Genomic DNA, 21,572 nt, shown 5'->3' with positions numbered 1-21,572 from the left:
ATATACTTTTTTTCCCCTTAAAATAGCAACTGGACAAAATCTGTTTGCCTGCAGCTCTGTGGTCCCGTCAGTAGCAGCAGCACAGGTGTCACTGCATAAGGGAAGGAGGGCTGGAAGACAAGAGACTATGTGGAAATTCTTTTTTCATAACTGAACAGACGTCTGGGGGGATCTCCTGATGTACAGATGCTCCCCTGTCCCTGTAAATCATTGACAGGCACACAAGAAGGTCAGTGAACTACTGCTGTATTTATACTGAAAACCAGTTCTTGGAGAGAATTGCTTGGAGATACTTCTTTCTCTGACTAAGTATCTTATCTTTACGCTGCATATTGGCTTTTACCCTAAAGACAACACAAAATACATCAAGGTAACATGTATCAGATTGCTTACATCAAATTGTATAATAAACTACTTGAATTGCTTTTCAGCTTTTCACTTTGCCTCTACAGAAAAAAGTCACACTTTCTAGCATCTTACTAAGTTGTCAGACAAGCATACTACTGAACGTTGCTACTGTTTGACCACAGGCAGGGCCCCTAAAGGAGGACATAGGAATCTTCATCGTGAAGAATTTTACAATACACATTTGGACCTTCTGGAGTTCATCTGTAAGCCAATCCAAACAAAAGAAGAATGACACAGATATAGATATTCCACCATTGTGGATATAAGGTAATGACTCTATAATGTCGATTTATCACAGTGCTGCATGTACTGCTACCAAGTACAAATACAAATCATGAAAAACATCTGTAAGTCCCTATAAGCAATTTGTCAGAATACTTGGAAGTACGTGTATAATAAATGAAGAACACATGTTTCATAGGAATCAAATGAAACTAGAGCTCTACCGAATGCTTTGCCAGAGACTTGAACAGCTGTGGACATCACCTCTCCCTCCCTCTATCCAGCTTTAAAAGGCATTGTTTTCTTTTTAGCTTGACAGGTGATGTTTACAGTACTGTCAGCCTTCCTTAAAGACAGATTGCCCAAAATATCTCTGTAGACCATTTCCACCTCCTTAAATGCTGTCTTTTGATTTTCATTTTAGGTATTTGGCACTTTATGCTAATTGCAAAGGGTCCTCACTGCACCATCCCTGCCAGCTTCTAAAAAGACTTCAAACACCTACCATCATTTAGCGATGAAAAAGTATTAGGTTGCACACTGTACAGCATTTTCTGCCTGACAGCTATGGTTAGAAATGGAAGGTTTTGTTCATTTACTGTTCTGTCCAGTGTGTGCACACACAAGTACACCCACATGCAAGTATCTTTCATGGTTCTGAATGGTTTGTCTGACTTCTCTGAGCTTGATTGCCTCACCAAGGTTATGGATTTCTTCTGCCTAAACAGAACATAAGATGGCCACTCCAAAGTCTCTTTGCCATTGTGTTGAATCTCAGATCAAGGTCACAGCTTTAGTATTGTTCAGAATGATACATTTCTTTACACAGAGGAAAACTTAGCCATCAACACTTTCCCCCAATAATATCACCTGAATACTGTCACTTCCATGTAAAACCAGGGAACAAGTTTAATTATCTCTTTAGTCTGCCTACTCCAGCAGTTTTTGTCTTCTCAGATAAGAGCTTCCTGTTTCTCTCATTCCTGTTTCAGATCTATTTCTGACAATGATAACCAGTGGGAATGGAATGGAATGGAATGGAATGGAATGGAATGACAGGTAATGGTTTTGGCTGAATTTAAGAGATCTTGCAGGAAAAAAGGTGGAAATCTTGAGCAATAACTGTTACTGTGAGGGAAACCAAAGAGCAGCAGAAATTAAGGCTTCTGAAGCCAAAAATGTTTTCTTTCATTAAACCTCCAAATGTTAGTTTCCATACTTTTCAGTGTCTACAGTGATTTGCCAAAACTGAGGAATGAGCAACAACTTCTTTTACTTGACAACTCTGTGTTATAAAATATTTTGTTATTAAATTTTTAATAACCTTCCAACATACTGAATAGTGTTATATTCCAGAAATATGAATGAATTATAAATTGTATTACTCCAGTCAATCTATCATGCATTGTAATACATAACCAATTTATAGTTTTACTTTGTTTCACCTGCTTGAAAAAGTAGCAGAAATGTAAAATTCTTTCTTCGGCACTGAACATATGCAATCACCATTGTGTATTTTAAAAAAACCAACCCACTGATTATAAAATAGCTTAAATAGCCCCAAGTGTCCCTGAAGAGCTACTGTGTGCTGTGTAAAAGCTGAATAATCCTCCCCATGTCAGAAGGTGACTCTTCAGCTGTTCAGGATCATGAGCTGATACGCTGCCACTCGTAAAAAAAGATTCAGAACAGAAGAACATACAGTTAGGTAAAGAACACTGTGATGGTATTGGAATTAATCTGCAAGAGCTGACAACACTGAAACCAATCTAGCAAGAACAATTCAAGGAACAGCAGCTTTTACTTAAAACCAAAGCACAAAGAACACAGCAAATTCACACCAAAATAAGTTCAATGGAAATATGAATTCTTTACATCATATTTGGCTCATTTTTCTTATTTTACAAAGATAACTGGAAAAAAAGGAATATCTTCAAACACACTTTATATTTAAATACATACTGAATGCAGTATAACATTCAAATAACATCAGAAGTGCAGTCTGTGCAAAAGTATTCCAAATCATTATTGCTCAGTGAGCTGAATAAAATACTTTAACATATTTATGAAGGCACATTGATAGAAGAAAAGATGTCTGTCCGTGTTTTAATCATCAAAATAGGGGGATTCTCTTTGGCCCCTGTGCTTAGAAAAATATGACTTTGACTTTCAAAATCTCATTATCTTTAATATTTAGTCTTAGTATTTACATGGTAGTTTCTTCCCATTCAAGCTCCACATCACCTGCAAAAGAAACAGACACATTAGATCAACCTACCTTGTAAACAAATGATAACTAACAACAGGTAACAATTTTGGCTGAATTTAAAAAGATCTTGCAGGGAAAAATGTGGAAATCTTGAGCAATTACTATTACTGTAAGGGAGACTAAAGGGCAGCAGAAATTCAGACTTCTGAAGCCAAAAAATGCATGTTGGAGTATTTTTTTCTGCTTCTTAGTCTGGGCAAGTCAATGCACCTGCTATGAAACAACAATTTTGAGACAATCTGTATCTCCTTACCTTCCATGGCATCCAGAGAGTCCATCTTTTGCAATGCTGAATAATTCACAAAACATATGGGCTGACTACTTCCCTTGCTTGTCAACAGATCCAATACACATTGATGCAAAAATATATATTGTGCCTGTAAGATGTGAATTTAAAGATGTTTGATTAGAAGAAAAGTGTACCTCTAATGCGAAAAGACTTTCTTTTTAAACATCTAGATGTTCTCAAAGTAACTGCAGTTTAACTCAGCGATCTCAATACTTCAATGACTGTATCATATATGCCTGATCTGATTTCATTCGTTATGAGGCATAATGCATTAAAATTTGTAAAAACATATTAATCCTTATGCCCAATAAGATATATGAAATTAAACTAATCATAACTGAGGCTATTCTACAATTTTCTGTAAAGGTTCAGTCTATGAAAAGACATTTGTTTACTCGTTGCCACTAGATTCAGGTTAATGAAACTGAACCATGAGAATGTAATACTTAGGTAAGAAATTTTTCCTCTTTCTAGTATTGAGAAAACCAGCAGGGTGCACTCAAATGCAAAAGTTCAAGCAAATCTAAATCTACATGTTCTGGGAGCGTGCAACATTGCTGAAGGAAAAACCCCCACATTAGTGATACTTCTTGAACTGTAGCATCATTTTTAACAGACTGTAATGCAAAAAGTGGGCAACTAAAGCTGACAGTTTTGAGGACATAAAGTAACCCTGGGTTATGATCACTGAAAAGAGAAAAAAAAATAAGGTAATGCAAAAACAAAATAAAGGATGAAATGAAAGGCAATAAACAGATAGAAAAAAAATAAATGGGTTAAATATATCTTCACACAGGAGAAATACTGTGTATGTAGACGAAGAAAGTGAGCCAGATCAAAAAAAAATAAATGGGTTAAATATATCTTCACACAGGAGAAATACTGTGTATGTAGACGAAGAAAGTGAGCCAGATCACAGAACTATCTCAAATGATTTCCAAGTGTGTTTCAGGCATTCCTGCAGACTATGGGGTCATTCCTCGTAGAGAGCTTGTGAAGAGAGTGGTAACTGCAGAGGTGTTTAATAACACAGATGTGGGCCGTTCTGTGCCCATTGGCTACAGTAAGAGTGACTCTGTTCACAAAAAAACACCCCAAAAGAAACTACTTTGAAGCTATAATCAAGCAAAAATCACATCTGAGAGCAACCAGTTTTTATTTATTTTACTCACAGATTTTACAGGGATCTCTGAGTTCTGTAAAGTGTGTTTCGGGAAGGAATTGCTCCTCTCTTTGTGTCTTCTGTGCTGATCAAATAAAATCTGAACCATAAAGTACTAAATGGTGTTTCACAACAGAACTGTCAGAATAGCTGACTACTGAAGCTGCCATAAAACTCTGCAAGATTTGGTTCCCTTTGGGCAAGTTTTGTTGCTGATCTGGCTTTTGTAGTCAGGCACACATGAGCTAGAAATGACCTGGACAGAGAAGAACTGTCTCAGGATTTTGCAGCTAGCATATAGAGCCATACTTGATCCATTTGGAAATCAGAACTAGGAGACCATCAGCTTCTATTGCATTTTGGCAGATTTCTCCCTAACCTCTGCCAAAATATGGAATTGGAAAGGTACACAAAAATGATGCACATTTTAAAATTGTGCACTGTTCTTATCAAATGTCTCACCATTTTAAGATTTTATTTTGGGGGCGCTGCCATTAAATTGCCCTCCAGCCTTTGCCTTATTTTCAAATATTCTCTTTCTAATCAAAAGTATAAAACAACAGCCAAAAAAGTATTCTCAAAATTCATCATCACAGGAAAGCCACTGGCAATTATTTAGCTGCACTGAGACTTCAAAAGGAAGAATTGAAAACAAATGGTAATCAGATAGCACCTTACAAGAAAAGAGCATCAGCAGAAGGTCTTACAAAATCTTCTGAAGTGCAGTTGCTAAAGAGTGGCTAACCATGCTCTGTGTATTCTGATGCACTTTTGGTATATTCTGACATGATATAGAAAGCAGAATTGCAATCCTAACGGAACAAGTCTCCTTACATTAAAATGAGTTTAAATCCATCAGTCATGTGGAAGTTCGTCCTGAAACTGCTCACCCATACTGAGAAGCTGGTAAGTCATGCTGTAGACTCAAAGGCTTTAGGCAGCAGTCTTGGGTTAGACTTGGCCTGTGGGAGACTTATGCTGGGAGCCTTATGTGAATACAGCTGGATGTCCATTCCACCAGGCACTTAGGATCAGCCGTTAGTCCTTTACACATATCCAAATCTCCAGATGCAGCAAAGATCTTCCTTACCAGCATGTCATCACTCCCTCATATTCATACTCAAGAAGTTGCCAGAAATACACCCTTTTAGACCCTAAACCCCACCACTGCCTTTATTTTGCAGACTCTGAAGTCTGTGCTTAATTCTATCTATATATGTTATTAAATTTGAAGCAATTTTGAAAGAATCAAGGAATCATTAATGAGACCAAAAGTAAATGAACATTTAAAAGTTTGGAGGACTAGGCTACATACACATATCCACACAAAGAAAATACAGTTCGGCAGTAAATAAAGTCAGATTAAGTAGTGCATGAGCAAACCCATTTTTTATTTAACAACTGTTCTTCACCCAAAACTTCTAATTAACTTTCCCAAAGCCTGAGAAATTACGATTTAGGTTCTAAAAACTAAATATCTCAGCACTCTTTTCAGCACTTGTCAAGACTTTGCTGGCCAAATATACTTAAATAAATACAAACCATACATTTGCACAATGCTTGAGATCCAAACAGAAGCAAGATGTGGTAGAAGAAATGTATTGGACAGCTTCCTAGCCTTGTTGTGTAGGAGATCTGATGACTGTTTAACAATAGGAAACCAAAATAGATAAATATATAAATCTTACCAGATTCTGTACCATACACATTCTTTCACTTCTTAACTCAGCTACAAGTCCATAGATATCCACAAAATCATGGTCATTTACGTGCTGGGTTAAGTGGTCAAGTGCAATATAAACACCTGTTCTTCCAACACCAGCACTGCAAACATAATACAGAAGATAAAATAAAGGTTTTACATTAATTTTTTTAGTATAAAATATTTTCTTAGAATATTCTGATTAAGTTTTTTGTGAAAAGAAAACTTCGGAAAAAAATTAAACCTTTTTCAGCATTTAGTTTTGTGTGTGTGTGTCTCCTTGCTGAATAGGATCAAGTGAAATACAGATTTGAGCCTTGTTCTGATTTTGATTTTACAGGGGGTTGAATCAACAAAGAAGATACAACTCAACCAAACCTGCGTAAGTGGAAAAAAACGGCCCTACAACTTTTCTGTGAATTTTCCATAGCTCACTAATTCAAAGAAAAAAGTCATGATATTTTGTGAAATCACACCTGGATTCTGTGATGCTTTTGGAGTTTGAGACAAAACAACATGGCATCTAGCAAAAACATTTAAAAGAACATACTTTTAAAAGCAGGATGAAACACATTGGTAGCTAGTGTTGTTTTATTGAAAAGGCTTGAAAATTAACAGGATTTTCTCAATTATCTGCAATTGGTGTAATAAATGCAGGCTGTATCACTACAATCTTAAAGTTATGGCAAAACTCTCTTGAACCTGCAAGAGCTAATGAGCAGAAAGTCATGAATGAGTTTTCCGCATATGAGAACACTCTGCTGCTTTAAAACCATCAAGAATTTGAGACCAAGTGGAGTATCTGGTCCATGCTGGCCCCTTTATGTATCTGTATTCTGACAAGGGGATAGGATTCATTGCAGAGGGGCCCCAGAGAACGGAAGTGTCCTCAAAACATGAAGACGATGTTGTTCTCACCCGTAACAGTCTCTTTGGCCCCTGCAGCAGAGGGAAATGTCTAACTGTCAATGACAGCAATATCAAATAAAATGAGGCTTTATCCCCCTTTGTGGGTGACACCTGTAGGACACTGAGGACAAATAAGAAGATCTCCCATGTGTGATATACTGGACAGTTACAAAAGAGATTTGTGGCACCAAACCCAGCTTTTCTTCCCCATATTTCCAGACTCACACTGAATGACAATGCAGCAAAGAATCACTTGCAGACCTCGAGTTCAGATGGCCATTTTGGAGTGTGCCCACTCATTCAGTGGGAATACTGGCCTACAGACACGCTCAACACTTTCCTGAAGACTTAGCCTTTCCCCACACACCTACTCTTTGAAACAGCAGTTTAAGGGTGTTGAGTATGAAATCAATGGGAACTATGACAGCTGAACACCTCTCTCCACCAGACCATTTATTTAAGAGCCTAAATATAGATTTTAGCTGTTTACAGGCATCCAAGCTTGAAATCTGGCATTTGCAAACCTTTATTCCCAATAGTCATTCTCTGTGACTCCCGGATAGTTTCTCCCTTTTGATATGTGACATGTTCATTTTAAATACACTCTTTAATACTTATTTCTTAAGAAGAGCTATACTTATGAGTAATTAAAACCAACACATCATTTGCTATTCCTCTTCTTATGATAAAGAGAAAATTGAAATAAATCCAGCAGTACCTTATGGTAATTGTTCAAGTAACTATTTCACTGACATCACCCTAATGGTATTTCCATGAATGGAAGAACAGACACATTTTGGCACTTTACCTCCTAGAAAGGCCTAAGGAGCACTGCTAGAGAAACCTTCACTGCCATCCATACTAGAACCATAACTGTGCATTCAGTTTTCATTGTTCTTCTGGCAACTTCTCTGAGTGTTAATAGGCACTTGAAATTCTAAGATACTAAATGATGATTTGGGGAACATGGTTACCTGCAGTGAACCACCATCGGTGTGTTATCATGGGCTCGACTTGCGCGGATAAGTTTTACAAAATGGATAATTGGCGCAGTAGTTTCAGGGACTCCATGTTCTGGCCAAGAAGTAAAGTTACACTGCCGTACCATCATGCAGTCTCCGTGCTGAAAAATATAAAAAAAGGCAGTTTTCATAGAAGAAATGTGACGGAAGATCCAGTGAGATACATGTAAACTTCTCAGCAATTTAATGTAAAAAAAAAAAGGAAGTCAGAATGGCATAATAATTATAAGATGTACTTGTATCAAGGGATAATTTGTTGTGCACAGATCTTATGGCAGGTTTTTTGAAAGACTGCAGCAGGTCCATCTTTCAGGAAGTATCTTTGTTTCACTTCAGTCACTATATCAATGTAATTTGTAGATTACAGGTTGAAAGTTCTATAGTTTCTTCAGAAGTTTTGTGAACCAGGATGGCAAATTTATTTAGGAAAAAGCAGCCATTTTAAGACTGATCTAATGTAGTGAAAGCAAACTCATGTACACTGGTAAACACAGATATATTTTCTAAGTGTTTGATGCCCTCCTAATCAGAACAGCAGCCACAGTAACTCAAAGAGCAGGTTGTGATCTGATACATAAATTAACTATGAGGGACGCTAAGAATAATAGCACAAGGTCATGCTAAAGGCCTGTCTAGACCAATACCCTCTTTCCAACAGTACTCACGGAAAAGTCCTAGGGAAAATGATAAAACAGGACAACAACGCATCTGCAGTTCCACAGAACATCCTTTCCATTCGTAATAGTTTGTGACTTGTGAACTGTCTCATTCAGAGCTGATATGTCAAAATTTAATAGTACTTGTCAGAATTTTCTTCAACTAATTTATCCACATTTTATGAAGCCCTGAAAGTTTTTAGTATTCACAACATCTTACAGCAAGAAGTGTCACAGTTTTATCAACTGCATTGCAGTGAACCAGTTCCTTTGAACCAACTGCTTGCTCCTTTCATATTGCAAGAAATACCGAACTGTCAACAGTTATGTGTAGCAACTACTTTGGGTCTATTATTTTTAAAATTGGTCAACATAAAAACAAAAAAGAAGTGACTTTGGATGCAATACAGCAATAATTGTGAATGATTTGCCTCACATATGTTTTTCACTTTCACTGGAAGATCATCAAGAATTCATCCATTCCATTTGTGAATGGAAGATGAAGTACAATCTTAAAGCCAGCGATACGGCACATTTAATGACATGCTTATAAATGACACAGCTTCCTGTGCAGGGTAGCTTAGCTACAGTAAATGATCACTTCTTCAATTAAGGACATGTTTTCTTTTCTTTTTAGCCTCGCCCTGGTTAACACAGGTGACTGCATTTTGCTGACATGTAATTTTACTCTAAATAATCCCTCTTCCAGTCTTGTTTACTCTATGTCTTATTTTACCTGAAAAAAAAGTTTATCTTCTCTTGCTCATTTTAACATGTTCAATTGTCCTGTACTATGTGCACAACCCCATATCCATATGGGGTGACCACTGAGACAATCCCTCAATGGCTGTGTTCCTTTTGTCATGTGCACATGCCACAGAATGGCAATGCATGTATTTGGATAGTTGAGTTCAGGTCCTAGGACCTGGCTGAATTACATACAACACAGGTCAATACTGGGAGCACAAAAGAAGGCTGACTTCATCTTGGGTTATTATGTCTAGATTACTTTCTGAGCCTACCTGCTGGTCTGACCTAGTGCTGCGTGCTAATTTTTCCGAAGAGTTGAAACTACAGTTGTGGATCATGACAAAGAACTTCCCACCCCACCACCCTTTCTAGCTCAAAGAGTAGGAGTAATACTGATGATTCTCACTTATATTGGCTGAATCTCCTGGGGGTGGAGGCCAATACGGCTGGTGGTACAATGAAAAACAGCTGCACTGCACCAGAGAATCTTGCCCTTTAATCTGAGAGGGATACATTCAAAGGTATTTGTCTGATCCCAGAATGGTTAGGATTACTCCTTTCTAGAAGAGACAACTGAGGTGTCCAAATAGAAACTTCACCTCCCACCAGACCAGAGGTTCAGTAACCTTGATAGGCCCTTCATAGCATGTTGGACAAATATCTGAGCTCTTTGTGGGGAAGACTCTCAGAAAAAAAAATCCCACAATCCCAAAACAACCCCCAAAAAACTAGGAATGAAAACAAAATGCAGGAAACCTAATTTTTATGCAATAGAGTGCCTATGCACTAAAAGATTAAAAGAAGGATACTGATGAGTAGTTGGGTGGGCTGGAATACATCTAATGCTCTTTGAGGTGTTGGATGGGCTTTATTCAATCAGCTTCCAGTTCTGCCTTACCCTTTCAATTTTTAGATCTCTGATGGTCCAGTCTATTTGAATATCTTCCATCAATTTGGTAATCACTATATCCCCAAACACAGTCACTGGTTTATTATCTTCTGGCCAGTACTGATGACATCTTATCTGCAGGGAGATGATTGCTAATTAACAACGATCATATTATAATACTGACAACAATCATATATAGAATTTTCAATTAAATTCTATATATCAATTCCATCAAATGCTGTTCTGTGGTACACTGATAACTTACCCGTCCTTTTTCAAAACATTGTGTAAGCATCACAAGTGTTTTTGCTCTTGTTTCCCACACCATTCTCCAGAAATCGCCCACTGTTCCTGGTAATGGTCCCTGAGTTGCAATAAACTCGTTCGGACATAAATAACCCTAAGAAAAAGAAAATATTTAGTAAGTAATTGTTAATAAGGAAAAAAAGAGTTTGCATGTGACTCATAGTCGTGCCTGTAGCCACCATGCCTAAGGCCTGTTAGACGTACTAAACGAATTGGCATAGGCCTGGCTAATCATTGCATGGCAGATGGCCTTGGAAACCCAAGGAAGTAAAGGCATTTTTTCCACTGTATAGATCAGTTATGAACAAATGCTTTAGTAAAGTTTAGAAAATGCCATCCTAATAGAAATGGTTTTAGCAGACAAATCACAAAGACATCAGGTCAGTAATTCCCATTTAAAAGTCTTTAAACCTTCATATTAGTCTTGCTGCAGATCCAGCCAGATGCCACCAAGAGCTATGTCAGAAGGTGGCCAAAAAAGTAGAATTAAATAGTACTAAGGAGCAGTGGAGCCAGGGAAGCAACTAAGGAGTGGCCTGCGAGCTAATGTAAGCTACTCACTACAATAATGATCTTGTCCTTCCAGTGTTTGTCAGGGATCTGCTGTAACATAGGGGTGGAGCTCACTCAAACAAATGATGTCTGATAAAAGGTATTCAAGAAACCTACTGTAGGGGTTGACTTTTATTTTACTGTTGGCTTCTGCTGTTTAGTTCATTTCTAAATTGATGTAAAACTTGGGGAGAAGGAAGTTTCTTGAAAAAAATCTGTGTAAATGCTGTCAGCACATGGGTTCTCATGGATCTGTTTCCTCAAAGAAACTAAGCATACCCTACAGGAACTCTTATGTTCTACAGAAAGTCTGAAAGAACAACAATAGCAATAATAGCAATAAATTTATGCTGTGGAGTTAGCAGTCTATAATATCACAGAGTTCTGCTTACTGCTCAAAGCAACTGACAGAGGTTTATAGCACCACCAAAGGTCCTTGTTGGAATTATAGCCCTATAATTCACAGCTGTCTGTTACTTATTCCATCTAATACATAGAACAGGTGGCAGTGAGAAACTATGTTAATCCTCCCCAGTTTAAGAGTGAGGTGAGAAACTGTAATTCAGGGATGCAAAGCTCACAGTTCAGTTACTGACTTTTTCTTGTTTAACCATGAAAACTAAAGCAGCAGCCAAGTTTCCATTTGGTAAAACTATATACAAGACCGCTCTTTCTCTCTTTTTATGTGTGCATAGATATACACCTAGATAAATAGGTATGTAAATGCACACACACTTATATTGTCTATTTGTAGTGATACGCACTTATATATTCACACAACCACAAATATGGAATGTGAGAGCGTATAAAGGGTAAAGTTTCAGCCTTGAGAAATGGTAACACTACAGTTTTCTGTCACTGATGAACGGTGACTTAAAGTAAGATGCCTGTATGCAGTAAAGATGCAAAATCTCAGCAGGGAACACTCTCTGTAGCTGGGTTTTGCTGCAGGTTTTTGAAAGGTGCTGTTGGATCAACCAGTGTAAGCCTTAACATCAGTGACAGGCAGGGTAAAGATTCAGCCATGCTGCAATCTGCCTGGTCTCCTTCTCAGTGGTTCTGTGTATAGTCCCAGCATCACATAACAACATGGCACAGCTCTTCCCATCTGCTAACTGTCAGAACTAGGACATTCCACATAAAGGAAAAATAGCTTTTGCTAATGAGAGAGGAAGATGCTCTCAGGTCTATTGCTTATTCTCTGTGAACATCTCTTAGTTACCTGGAAGTAACTATTTCTACTTGCCATCATGTCATCTGTTTAGTCTACAGCTTGCATGTCTTGCTATGTGTTTGAGAAGTGCTTTGTGCAAATCAAGTCTCAACCTCATGTGAGACCACCAGGCACTGCTACAACCAATTAAATACATAACTGTAAGTCACATTTTGAGGTTCAACAGGACAAAAATTAACTAAAAATATAGACAAAGACTTTGATGAGAATACAGTTAGAAAACAAAAGGTCTAGGAAGAATGCTGAGGATGAGAAAGACAACACCAGTTTCTCCTTCAAGAAGCCTGTTTGCATTTTCCTCCATCATAACTTTCACAAAATAGTAAGGGGAATACCAATCCCAATCATCAAAATTATTAGCCATTTATATGAAACTTTTCAGTTCAGTCATCTTTACATTGTTCATATACAATAGATCCAGCTCCTAACCAAGAGATCAAATAATGCCTGTCTAAACAATTGACCTCAGTAGAAGTTTCATTATTGTCTTTAATCAAAATGGTAGGAGACAATTTACAGAAAGTAATTTGCTGGGCATAGTTTTGATTGAAAATGATTGCTTAGCAATGAAAATGGGATAATGTAAAGTTTTAACTAGTCATATTAATGCCACAGGAGTCACGTGAACAATGCTGTGGCAGTAGTAGCTGTAGTGACTGAAAGAAAAAAAACCAGAATCCTGTTCTTGCAAGTTATTTTTTGACTCTCTCTTACACCAGAAAACAAACATAGCAAATATGTGAGAGAGTTTCTACTTACAGATACATAGCTGGCATTAATGTAGTCAGATCCTGGAATACTAGCATCAGGCATCAGCTTTACTCTGTTGTTATTATCTATCATGGAAATAAAGTCTAGTTAATGAAAAGATTTATTCAAAAAACATCGGAAAAAACCACATGCAACAAGTGCCCGTAGAGTGCTAAGAAATCAAAAATACTGCTATTGCTGCTGATACAGCAATACTTGACATAGTAGAACACTAATTACAAAGGGAATTTAAGCAATTTTCACTACTGTATGGTCACCCTTTAATATCCCAGACATTTTAATATAATACTTCTTTATTAAAATGGTGAGTACGCCAAAACCTCTGAACTGAAGTATATATGAGAGAATCCTCTGCCTAGAGGTAGCCCATGTACTTTAAACCATGCTGTTCTAGCATGGACAACCTCTATATGAATCAGACAGCAAGGTCAGGGGTCTGACAGTCTTTCCTATATACATGGGGCCCAGGTCACAGATTTGAGCCAGATCCTGGCTTTTAATTCTTTTACATAAGGTAAGCTCATTTTTATAGAAAAAAACCCCAAACAAACAATTGAGGGTTTATGATTTGGGTCTATGGTATGTATGCAGATATGACAAAAACTGGGAAAGATGTCATATGTGGGTAAGTAAATACGGAAACCAAACAGTCCAAATTTTGATATTTGGTCCATAACTTAGTAAAAAAAACCCCAGAATATGAAGTTAAAGATTTATGAAACTTATCTGTTCATATTTCATTGTGTGTCATGAATATAAATTTTTAGTGACTGTAACTTAGAATATGTCTTGAACAAGGCAGTAGATAGCAGGAACAGCTGCTCTGAAAAGTTAATAGCACAGAATGTAGCATTATTAACCAAGGAATGCTATGCTCCCCATCTCACATCACAGCTAATGCCTAAAATAATAATGACATTTCTTGTCTTATTAACTGAAAAATGAAGCAGTGTTGAGTACAGAGAGACAGACTCCCGTCTCCTGTGATAAAATCTAGCCTTGGCTTATAAGTTATCGTAGAGTCACTCTGATCTTCTGTGGACCTTTGCAGCACATGTACATATATCCTCAAGAAAGCACACCCAGGCTCCTGAGGTAGCTGAATGCACAAACATATGGATTTTATATGTTTAAAAAATTACTTTTCACTAAAGAGAAAAAACCCAAGGAAGAATGTTAAAGAGTTTGCTACATGGCTTGAATTACAAAGCTAAGAAACTATTGAGGCTACAGTTACTTGCACCTGCATATTAAAGCTTGGAGAGTAAGTTGAAAGCTACTTGCAAATAAAACTGTCTTAAAAAAAAACACAGTGAAAAGATGGATTACTTGACAGAAAATTATTTCATAATATGGACATGATTGTACTGCCATTTCAAAGGCAGATCAAACAAAAATACACTTGCATTCCAAGCATATGCTGCTCTATTGAAGGTAGAGAGGAAAACAAAGGAGTTGATCTATAAACACACATACATGGCTTTATGTTTGGGAAACGATTCTTAGACCTATTCCAAGGCAGATCAGCATCAGTTGAAGCAAGGTCTTCAAGAAACTTGGGAAGTTCCTGTAGAGAAATAAATGTCTGTTGGCAAACCTTTGAATTTCACCTTCAGTGAATATAAAAAATGACACAATCATCCCGTAAGAGGAAGAATTCTTCAGTTCTGCAACAGAGTGCATTTCTAAGAACAGCTGGAAGCATTACAGAGGATTCCACCTCACTGTCAACCCCAGTTACACCAGCAACATTAGATGCATCACTGAAAACAATGCTGTCAAATTAAATGCTGAACAATTAAAGCTTACATGAACTTTCACCTTTACAAGTCTGCATAAAGTCAGTTTATCACCTTTTGTACTGCTTTTCTGACTCTTGGAGTCACATGCTTGGTTACCATGACCTACTGACTCAGCCTCATTCTTGACTAATGCCTTTTCCTGAGTCCTATAGCTTGGGACAGTTCTTGCCACAGCATGAGAACTGATGAGAATTTAATTAAGTTGAGACAACTGGCAATTAGCTAATGTTCACGGGACTGTTTGTGAAAGTGGTGGGAAGTTATTTTGGGTTGTACTGCAACTTCATAACTGGACATTAGTTCTATTATTGAAGGCCAGAGATGGACAAATCATTCCTATCGAGGAACTTATTTGGTGGGAGTGTTCTTGTACATAAATAGGTATAACTTCCAAGCTGAGCAAAAGAGTGGAGACAACTCCATAACTCCTTTATGGAGAAAACTTAATGCAATGATTTTTACCGTGAGAGACTATTCTAAGAGAACAGAAAACTCAAAAAAGGCAGAATTCAGCCAGAATTTCTAAGTTAACTGTAATAGATTTTCCCTTTGTTTGACAAATGTTATATGCAAGTCTATTTCAACAGCTAGCTAAGATAAAAATGAAAAGATCTGTTTACTGTTTTGAATGAATGCAATAAAAAATATTGCCGCTTGTGCTGAGTAATCCCTTCAAATTTGTCTTTTAATACAATACAATACAGTTATTCTGTACATTTGGTGTTAATTTTTTCAAGTGCTCTTTTGCCCAGGTATTTGAGGCAGTTTGTCTTCTGTAAATAAAATATAGTGGGCAACTATTAGCAAATTAACAAATAAATAATGAAACTGGTAATGAAACATGGAAAAAACAGGAGCACTGGGGGTTGGTGTTTTTCTTGCACTGCTAATTCAAATATTTTGTCAGCCTTATTTGATGGGTTCAGATATTAAGAATAATTTAATATGCACATTAGCAAAATGGGATAATTTAATTACGTAATAAACCAAGTAAATAATTCATCTAATCTGATACCCTACGTTGTACAATGGATAATGTCTGATGTATCAAACAGAGCTCAAAACTCCTGAACTGTTTTATATGCAATATTATTCCATGTGAAATCTGTTTCTTTCATCATCTGACAAAAATCCTATGGCCTGAAGCATGAGGACTGCTTCACTTCTACACTTATATCCTCAATAATATAATTGCAAGCTCATGAGGGGAAAGATGGTTTCATGAAGAAAGCAAAGGACTTTCAGACAAGGGACCTGACTTCTCTTCTTAGCTCTGACACGTATTTCCTTGGGGAAAGAACTAAGAGAAGAATTGCAGAGAACAATTAGGTCTCACTTTCATCTCCAATGGAAAATTAACAAGGGAGTAGATCCTATCCACGCCCTTCAAAATCTCTTTACATATCTATGTATCTTAGGGATGAAAAGTCTATGTTTATGCCCTTTGTAAAAAGAAAGGTTTGGGCTTAAAATCACCTTACAAAGAGTGGCTGACTTTGCATTTATATCCATATGTTAAACAATTAAATAACATAGTTAACAGACACGAAATAAAACCAAAATTAAACAAAGGACCGTAACATACTGTAGAAAAATATCTTTAAAGGCACTCATTATTTTAAAAATCTTGTCTTTCAATCAACCTCTGCCATACTCAAGGCACATTTCTTTTATATATTCAGTTGCCACTGACTTTTGTCTCAATAATCCCATAGGGAAGCCCCAGTCCTATAACAGAACCTAGATAAAGATCCCTGTTCTCAGACACAGTAGAGCAACTTCTGTGTACTTCTGTCAGGACTTGATAAGAACGGTAAAACACAGCTAAGGGTGGAGATGTTAAAATTCCTCTCATTCAGAAAGCTGAAAGTCTCCCACAAAATTTCTATCATTGAATTTTGCATAAAGAAATAAAATGTCTACAGCATTTTGCAGGTGTTATGGGCCATGGGATCCCATATCACGTGCATGTCATGTGAACTTCATTTGTTTCACTCCTCCGAGTCTTAGCTTACCAGTTAACTAATATAGAAGTATCACTGTTGCACAGTACTTTGTAGTAGAAAGGAAATAGAGAACCGGACTATGTTATTTTTGTGATGATGCTTCCATATCTGAACAAGTGCTCAAAAGCCTCCTACCAATTCTCTGCATCAGTATGGATTTTAGTCCAATTATTTTCAGAATTGAGGAAAGACTACTTGGATTCCCAGATTCAATAACAGTTTGTCACAGAAACCACATTTCTTTGCAGACTCCTAAAACTTTGGAAAAAAACCTCGGTTACTGTAGCGCTTTTATAGTACTGTGGGTGACATTTGGAGGTATTTAGCTTTTTTATTCATGAGCAGAACTTATCGCAAAACACTTATAGAAGTATTTTTGTTTCAGAAATTTGCCAGTTACTAGAAAAATTTTATTTCCCACACGTATTGAGAGATAAATGATTCTTCCAGAAAGCTGGAAGCTTAAATATCAGCTAGGCAGTACGCACTATCAGTTACTGTGGATCCTGATCCATTCTGAGGTCCAGATTCTCTTACTACTTTTATATATGGGTCATGTTCACATGTAGACTGAGATTGAACACTAGAGATCTCCAGGCACAGCAGCTTGGTCAATACAGCAAATTACATGAGACCAGAAATGTCTCTAGATTCCAAGACTAAGTGAAATGGAAAGATGCACATTTATGCTAGAAAACTCCAAAACAGAATCACAGAACAGTTTTGGTTGGAAGAGACCTTTAAGATTGAGTCCAACTGTTCATCCTGCACTGCTAGGCCATCATTAAACCATGTTCCTCAGCACCTCATCTACAGGTCTTTTAAAAACCTCCAGGGATGGTGACTCAAGCACATCCCTGGGCAGCCTGTTTCAATGCTTCACAACCCTCTCTATAAACTTTTCCAATATATATATATAAAAAAACCCAACCCAAACCCCAGGCTTGTTGTCTACAAACTGCCTATTGTAAAGGATCATACTTTATGTACCAAATCTTTATGTACCAAATCTTGGTATTGTATCTTGGAATTGTCCAGGAAGACGGCTAGCTGAAACAATCTAAATTCAAGGCAGAGTATATACTAATAGTTTATTAGTGTAAATTATCATATTCTCATGTCCAGTTCCTGGTATAGTTGAGTTTACTACTGCAGAGACAGCCATAGAGCCCAAGGAACCTCAGCACCACGCTTTTAGTGATGTGCTTCAGATGTAATGGTCTGTGGGTTTATATCTTGAGCTCATCTCTCCTACACACATTGTAGGAGCCTTGAGACATTTATATGAAATCAAAATTATGAATGTCGATGAAATGATGCAGGTCACAAGGTCTGCTTGTTTGTTGTGTGCCCTGTCTGTTTCTGTACATTGTCATTTCTAATATAATTTCAACCCTATTTATCCGATAGGACAAGTGTTACAGATACTGTAGATACACTCTCAATCAGGGATTGGACCTACCCTGCAATTCTGCCTGCCCTTGGACAAGCTGTCCTGGAAGATATCACTGCACTCTGAAACATGGAAGATGAACCTTGGAGAGAAAGCCCAAATGACATATAAACATGTTAACCTATTGATTATATGTTGACTACATAATTTAGTTGAATGAGGTCTCAGCTACATGTATTTCTCTAAATTTGAAATGGATGGCCAAGATTTTGATTTGATGAAATACTGTTGTCTAAGGTTTAGGGTATCACAATGCTGTAAGATTACCTAGTGTGGGTCATACCTAAAGAAAGTAATACTAGAAATTCTGCAGTGATGAATGTTAGTATGTGGAAATGTTATTGCTAGTAAAACTTTTAATCTGTTCAGTCATGCATAATAGAACTATAATCACTCTTGTTCAAGTGAAATAACACTTCTGTTCTTGGAAAAAAAGTTCTCCTTACTTTACTGCTTGGAGAATTTTATGGTGCTTTTTATTATTAAATCCAGACCAATTTTACCTAAGGAGCATAACAAAAAGCTGTAGGAAATACCATTAATCTTTTCACACTTTTGATGGTTTTTCCTTGGAGACTGAAATATTATAATCTAGGAGAAGAAAAGCCAATTGTTGAGTCTTCATTTTTGTTAATCCAACTGGTAAGCAATTCATGGTAAATCTATAAATGCAAAATAATAAAGTCACTGGAGACTGATAAATTGGTTTTGTGAGGGCAAATGACTGTATGTGTTAAAAATGATGATATTAAAGATTCTGAAATACAAGAAGAGAAGATACTGTTGTGAAAAAAATATGATAACCATAAAAATGTTACTTAATGAAAATAGTGAAAGCTTTGAGATTTAAATTTGAAAGTATATATGCTTTATAGTATATGTAATGTATATTTTCAAAGCTGGTTTCTTTTCAGAAAGAAAGACAGGCTTGCTGTATTCCTCTACTCACATAAGGAGATGAAGGCTATTCACATGGATGCTGTTCTCAAAAGCATGGCAAGTATAACCTATTATTTGTAGAGGAACTTAAAAAGTAAAGTACCATGCACAAACTTCTTACTTTCTGCACTGAAATCCACAAAATAAAACCATTTCTGAGTATGTCTGGGTCTGAACATTTGACAGAATAAATGTCAGCTGTGTTTTTAGGGTCATCATCACTCAGGAAAACAAACTTACTTAAACCAGTTAAATATACCTGTATGTTAGAAAACTGTTTACAAAGAAACTGTTCTCAGGTAAACTACATATGCATTGCTACATATGTAAATGCATAAATATTATAGTGTTCTTGTAGAGATCAGAGTCTAAAGAAGATCATCTTTTGCTGGCAATTAAGCAAATAATTCTGATCAGGTTGCAGTGTAGACTGCAGAATCCAAATCAGTGTAGTATTACTTTCTAAACAATCAACCTGGTAATTGGGTATTGATTATCAAGGCCAGAGTCCTTCACGGCCTTGTCTGCTTAAAATGGACATGAAATGTGACACGTGAAACGACTGAAGGTCTTGCGATGTTGTGACAACTGCTAGCAACATACCGAAAATTCTTCCTGAAACTTTAGGTTGTTGTTCATGCAAAGCTCTTCAACATGTTGTAGGAAGGATTTCTTGCTTATTGGCCTGAAAGTAATGACAGAAGAATTAGAAACATATAGGGAATTTCTTTATCATTCTTTTTATTTTTATTAATAAACTGTGTTTTTCAGTTCAATAGTAACAGATACTTATAGGCAGAAAATTATAAACAGCTTGCAGCATGCTTATTTCAATTGTTTTCAGTCACTTAGAAGCATTTTCTCCCCTTGTTTTTCCCCTCACCAAATTTTTAATGTTGCTAATAGTAACAGTACTGTAGGGTAGGATCATTTTTAAAGGTAACAGCATTCCAAGGCGAGGTCTTGACATTAATGGAAATTTGTAAAGCTATCATTGCATTCTGAAGTACATAATGCTTCTTCGTCACACAGAAAACATTTTATACATTGCAAGGTTTTAGAGATATAAAATATTGCAGTGACCTCATTCTCATAATGACATGGTTTTTAAACCCCGAAGAGTTTAAATATCCCTGTATTACTTCCCAAGCTAAAACACAGACATGCAGGCTTCACCCCAGAGAGAGAGAAAGCATTTCTCCTGTTACCATGCAATTAGTCATGCTTTTATGATTTATACGCAGCTTGGAGGTTTTTTCTAACAAATAAAGAGCAGGGAACCACACATCGCGACTCACCAATGATCACAATAAAAAAATCTTTAATCAAACTTACTTGATGGATTTTCTATAACTAAGTAACCTGCAACAGAGATTTTTGTTAAATGTAGAAAGCTGAGAGTTAACCAATATTGTGTATGTTAATAGGGTTTAGATGAAACACTCAAGTAACTAGAGAAGCAGATTTATTTCTCTGTTGGATTCAAATATTATATGTCAGATATCTTGGGCGATTGTCTTGTTCAGTTTTTATCTCAGGTATTGGCAGATATGGATATAGTAGTTACAGTTTCTATCTTTCTCTTCAGATCATTTTACAGTGCTCTGGGCTCATTTGGCCCTGGGAAATCTATACTTCCAGCTTGCCGCTTCATATACATTGACAGGCTTCATTTTACACTATGCACCCAGTATCATTCTTACAAGGACCATTTTAGAGCATAAAGGTAGGATTCATCTGACTGAGTACAGACACCTATTTCTGAGCTAGTCACGCTAGATCCCTTTTAAGATCAATGAAGAGAAATAGGTGTGATTTCACCTCATTTTAATCAGATATCTAAAATAACTCGCAGATGAATCATGCTATTGGTGTGCCTCTGCAGAAACCAAACAGATATGCAGGTTTTCTGAAGATCTTAAAAATGAGTGCCTGTTTTCATGCTCATTTTTACATGTTCACAGCTCTTTCTGACACATGACAATTTTAAACACTGTGCTACATATTAAATCTTTATCTTGATCCCACAGCAGGTCGTGAGGGTGTTACCTGAGCATCTATGCTCAGGGGACTTTGAGATGGCCTTGAAACGTGGTCATCATTATTGCCTCTGAACCTATTTTAAGAATGTCTCAGCATTATGGATTTAGAAACCAAACTTTGGGCACTCAGACTCACAAAGCTTGTCTAAAAGACCAAGCCAAAAAGTTTAAAAGGTTGCTTGTACCTTC

General features: G+C 36.8%; 1 protein-coding gene across 1 annotated transcript in view; it reads right to left on the bottom strand.

Moving 5' to 3' along the window:
• Nucleotides 1–6,038: 6,038 nt before the first annotated feature.
• Nucleotides 6,039–21,572, bottom strand: part of LOC104490535 (phosphatidylinositol phosphatase PTPRQ-like) — a gene marked incomplete at its 3' end in the record, with an annotated part of 39,310 nt that continues 23,776 nt past the window's right edge. The window contains exons 9-15 of the mRNA XM_010132837.1: nt 19,945–20,026; nt 14,618–14,708; nt 13,130–13,224; nt 10,544–10,678; nt 10,288–10,413; nt 7,936–8,084; nt 6,039–6,174 (exon numbers count right to left, since the gene is read on the bottom strand). Coding sequence (XP_010131139.1) covers nt 6,039–6,174; nt 7,936–8,084; nt 10,288–10,413; nt 10,544–10,678; nt 13,130–13,224; nt 14,618–14,708; nt 19,945–20,026 — 814 coding nt within the window. The remainder of the gene's footprint in view (nt 6,175–7,935; nt 8,085–10,287; nt 10,414–10,543; nt 10,679–13,129; nt 13,225–14,617; nt 14,709–19,944; nt 20,027–21,572) is intronic.

The sequence above is a fragment of the Buceros rhinoceros genome, unplaced genomic scaffold (assembly GCF_000710305.1).
Source record: "Buceros rhinoceros silvestris isolate BGI_N320 unplaced genomic scaffold, ASM71030v1 scaffold12180, whole genome shotgun sequence".
In the NCBI taxonomy this organism is placed as follows: Eukaryota; Metazoa; Chordata; class Aves; order Bucerotiformes; family Bucerotidae; genus Buceros; species Buceros rhinoceros.
Note: the sequence above shows the minus strand (reverse complement) of the source record. Positions and strands in the feature narration are given on the sequence as shown.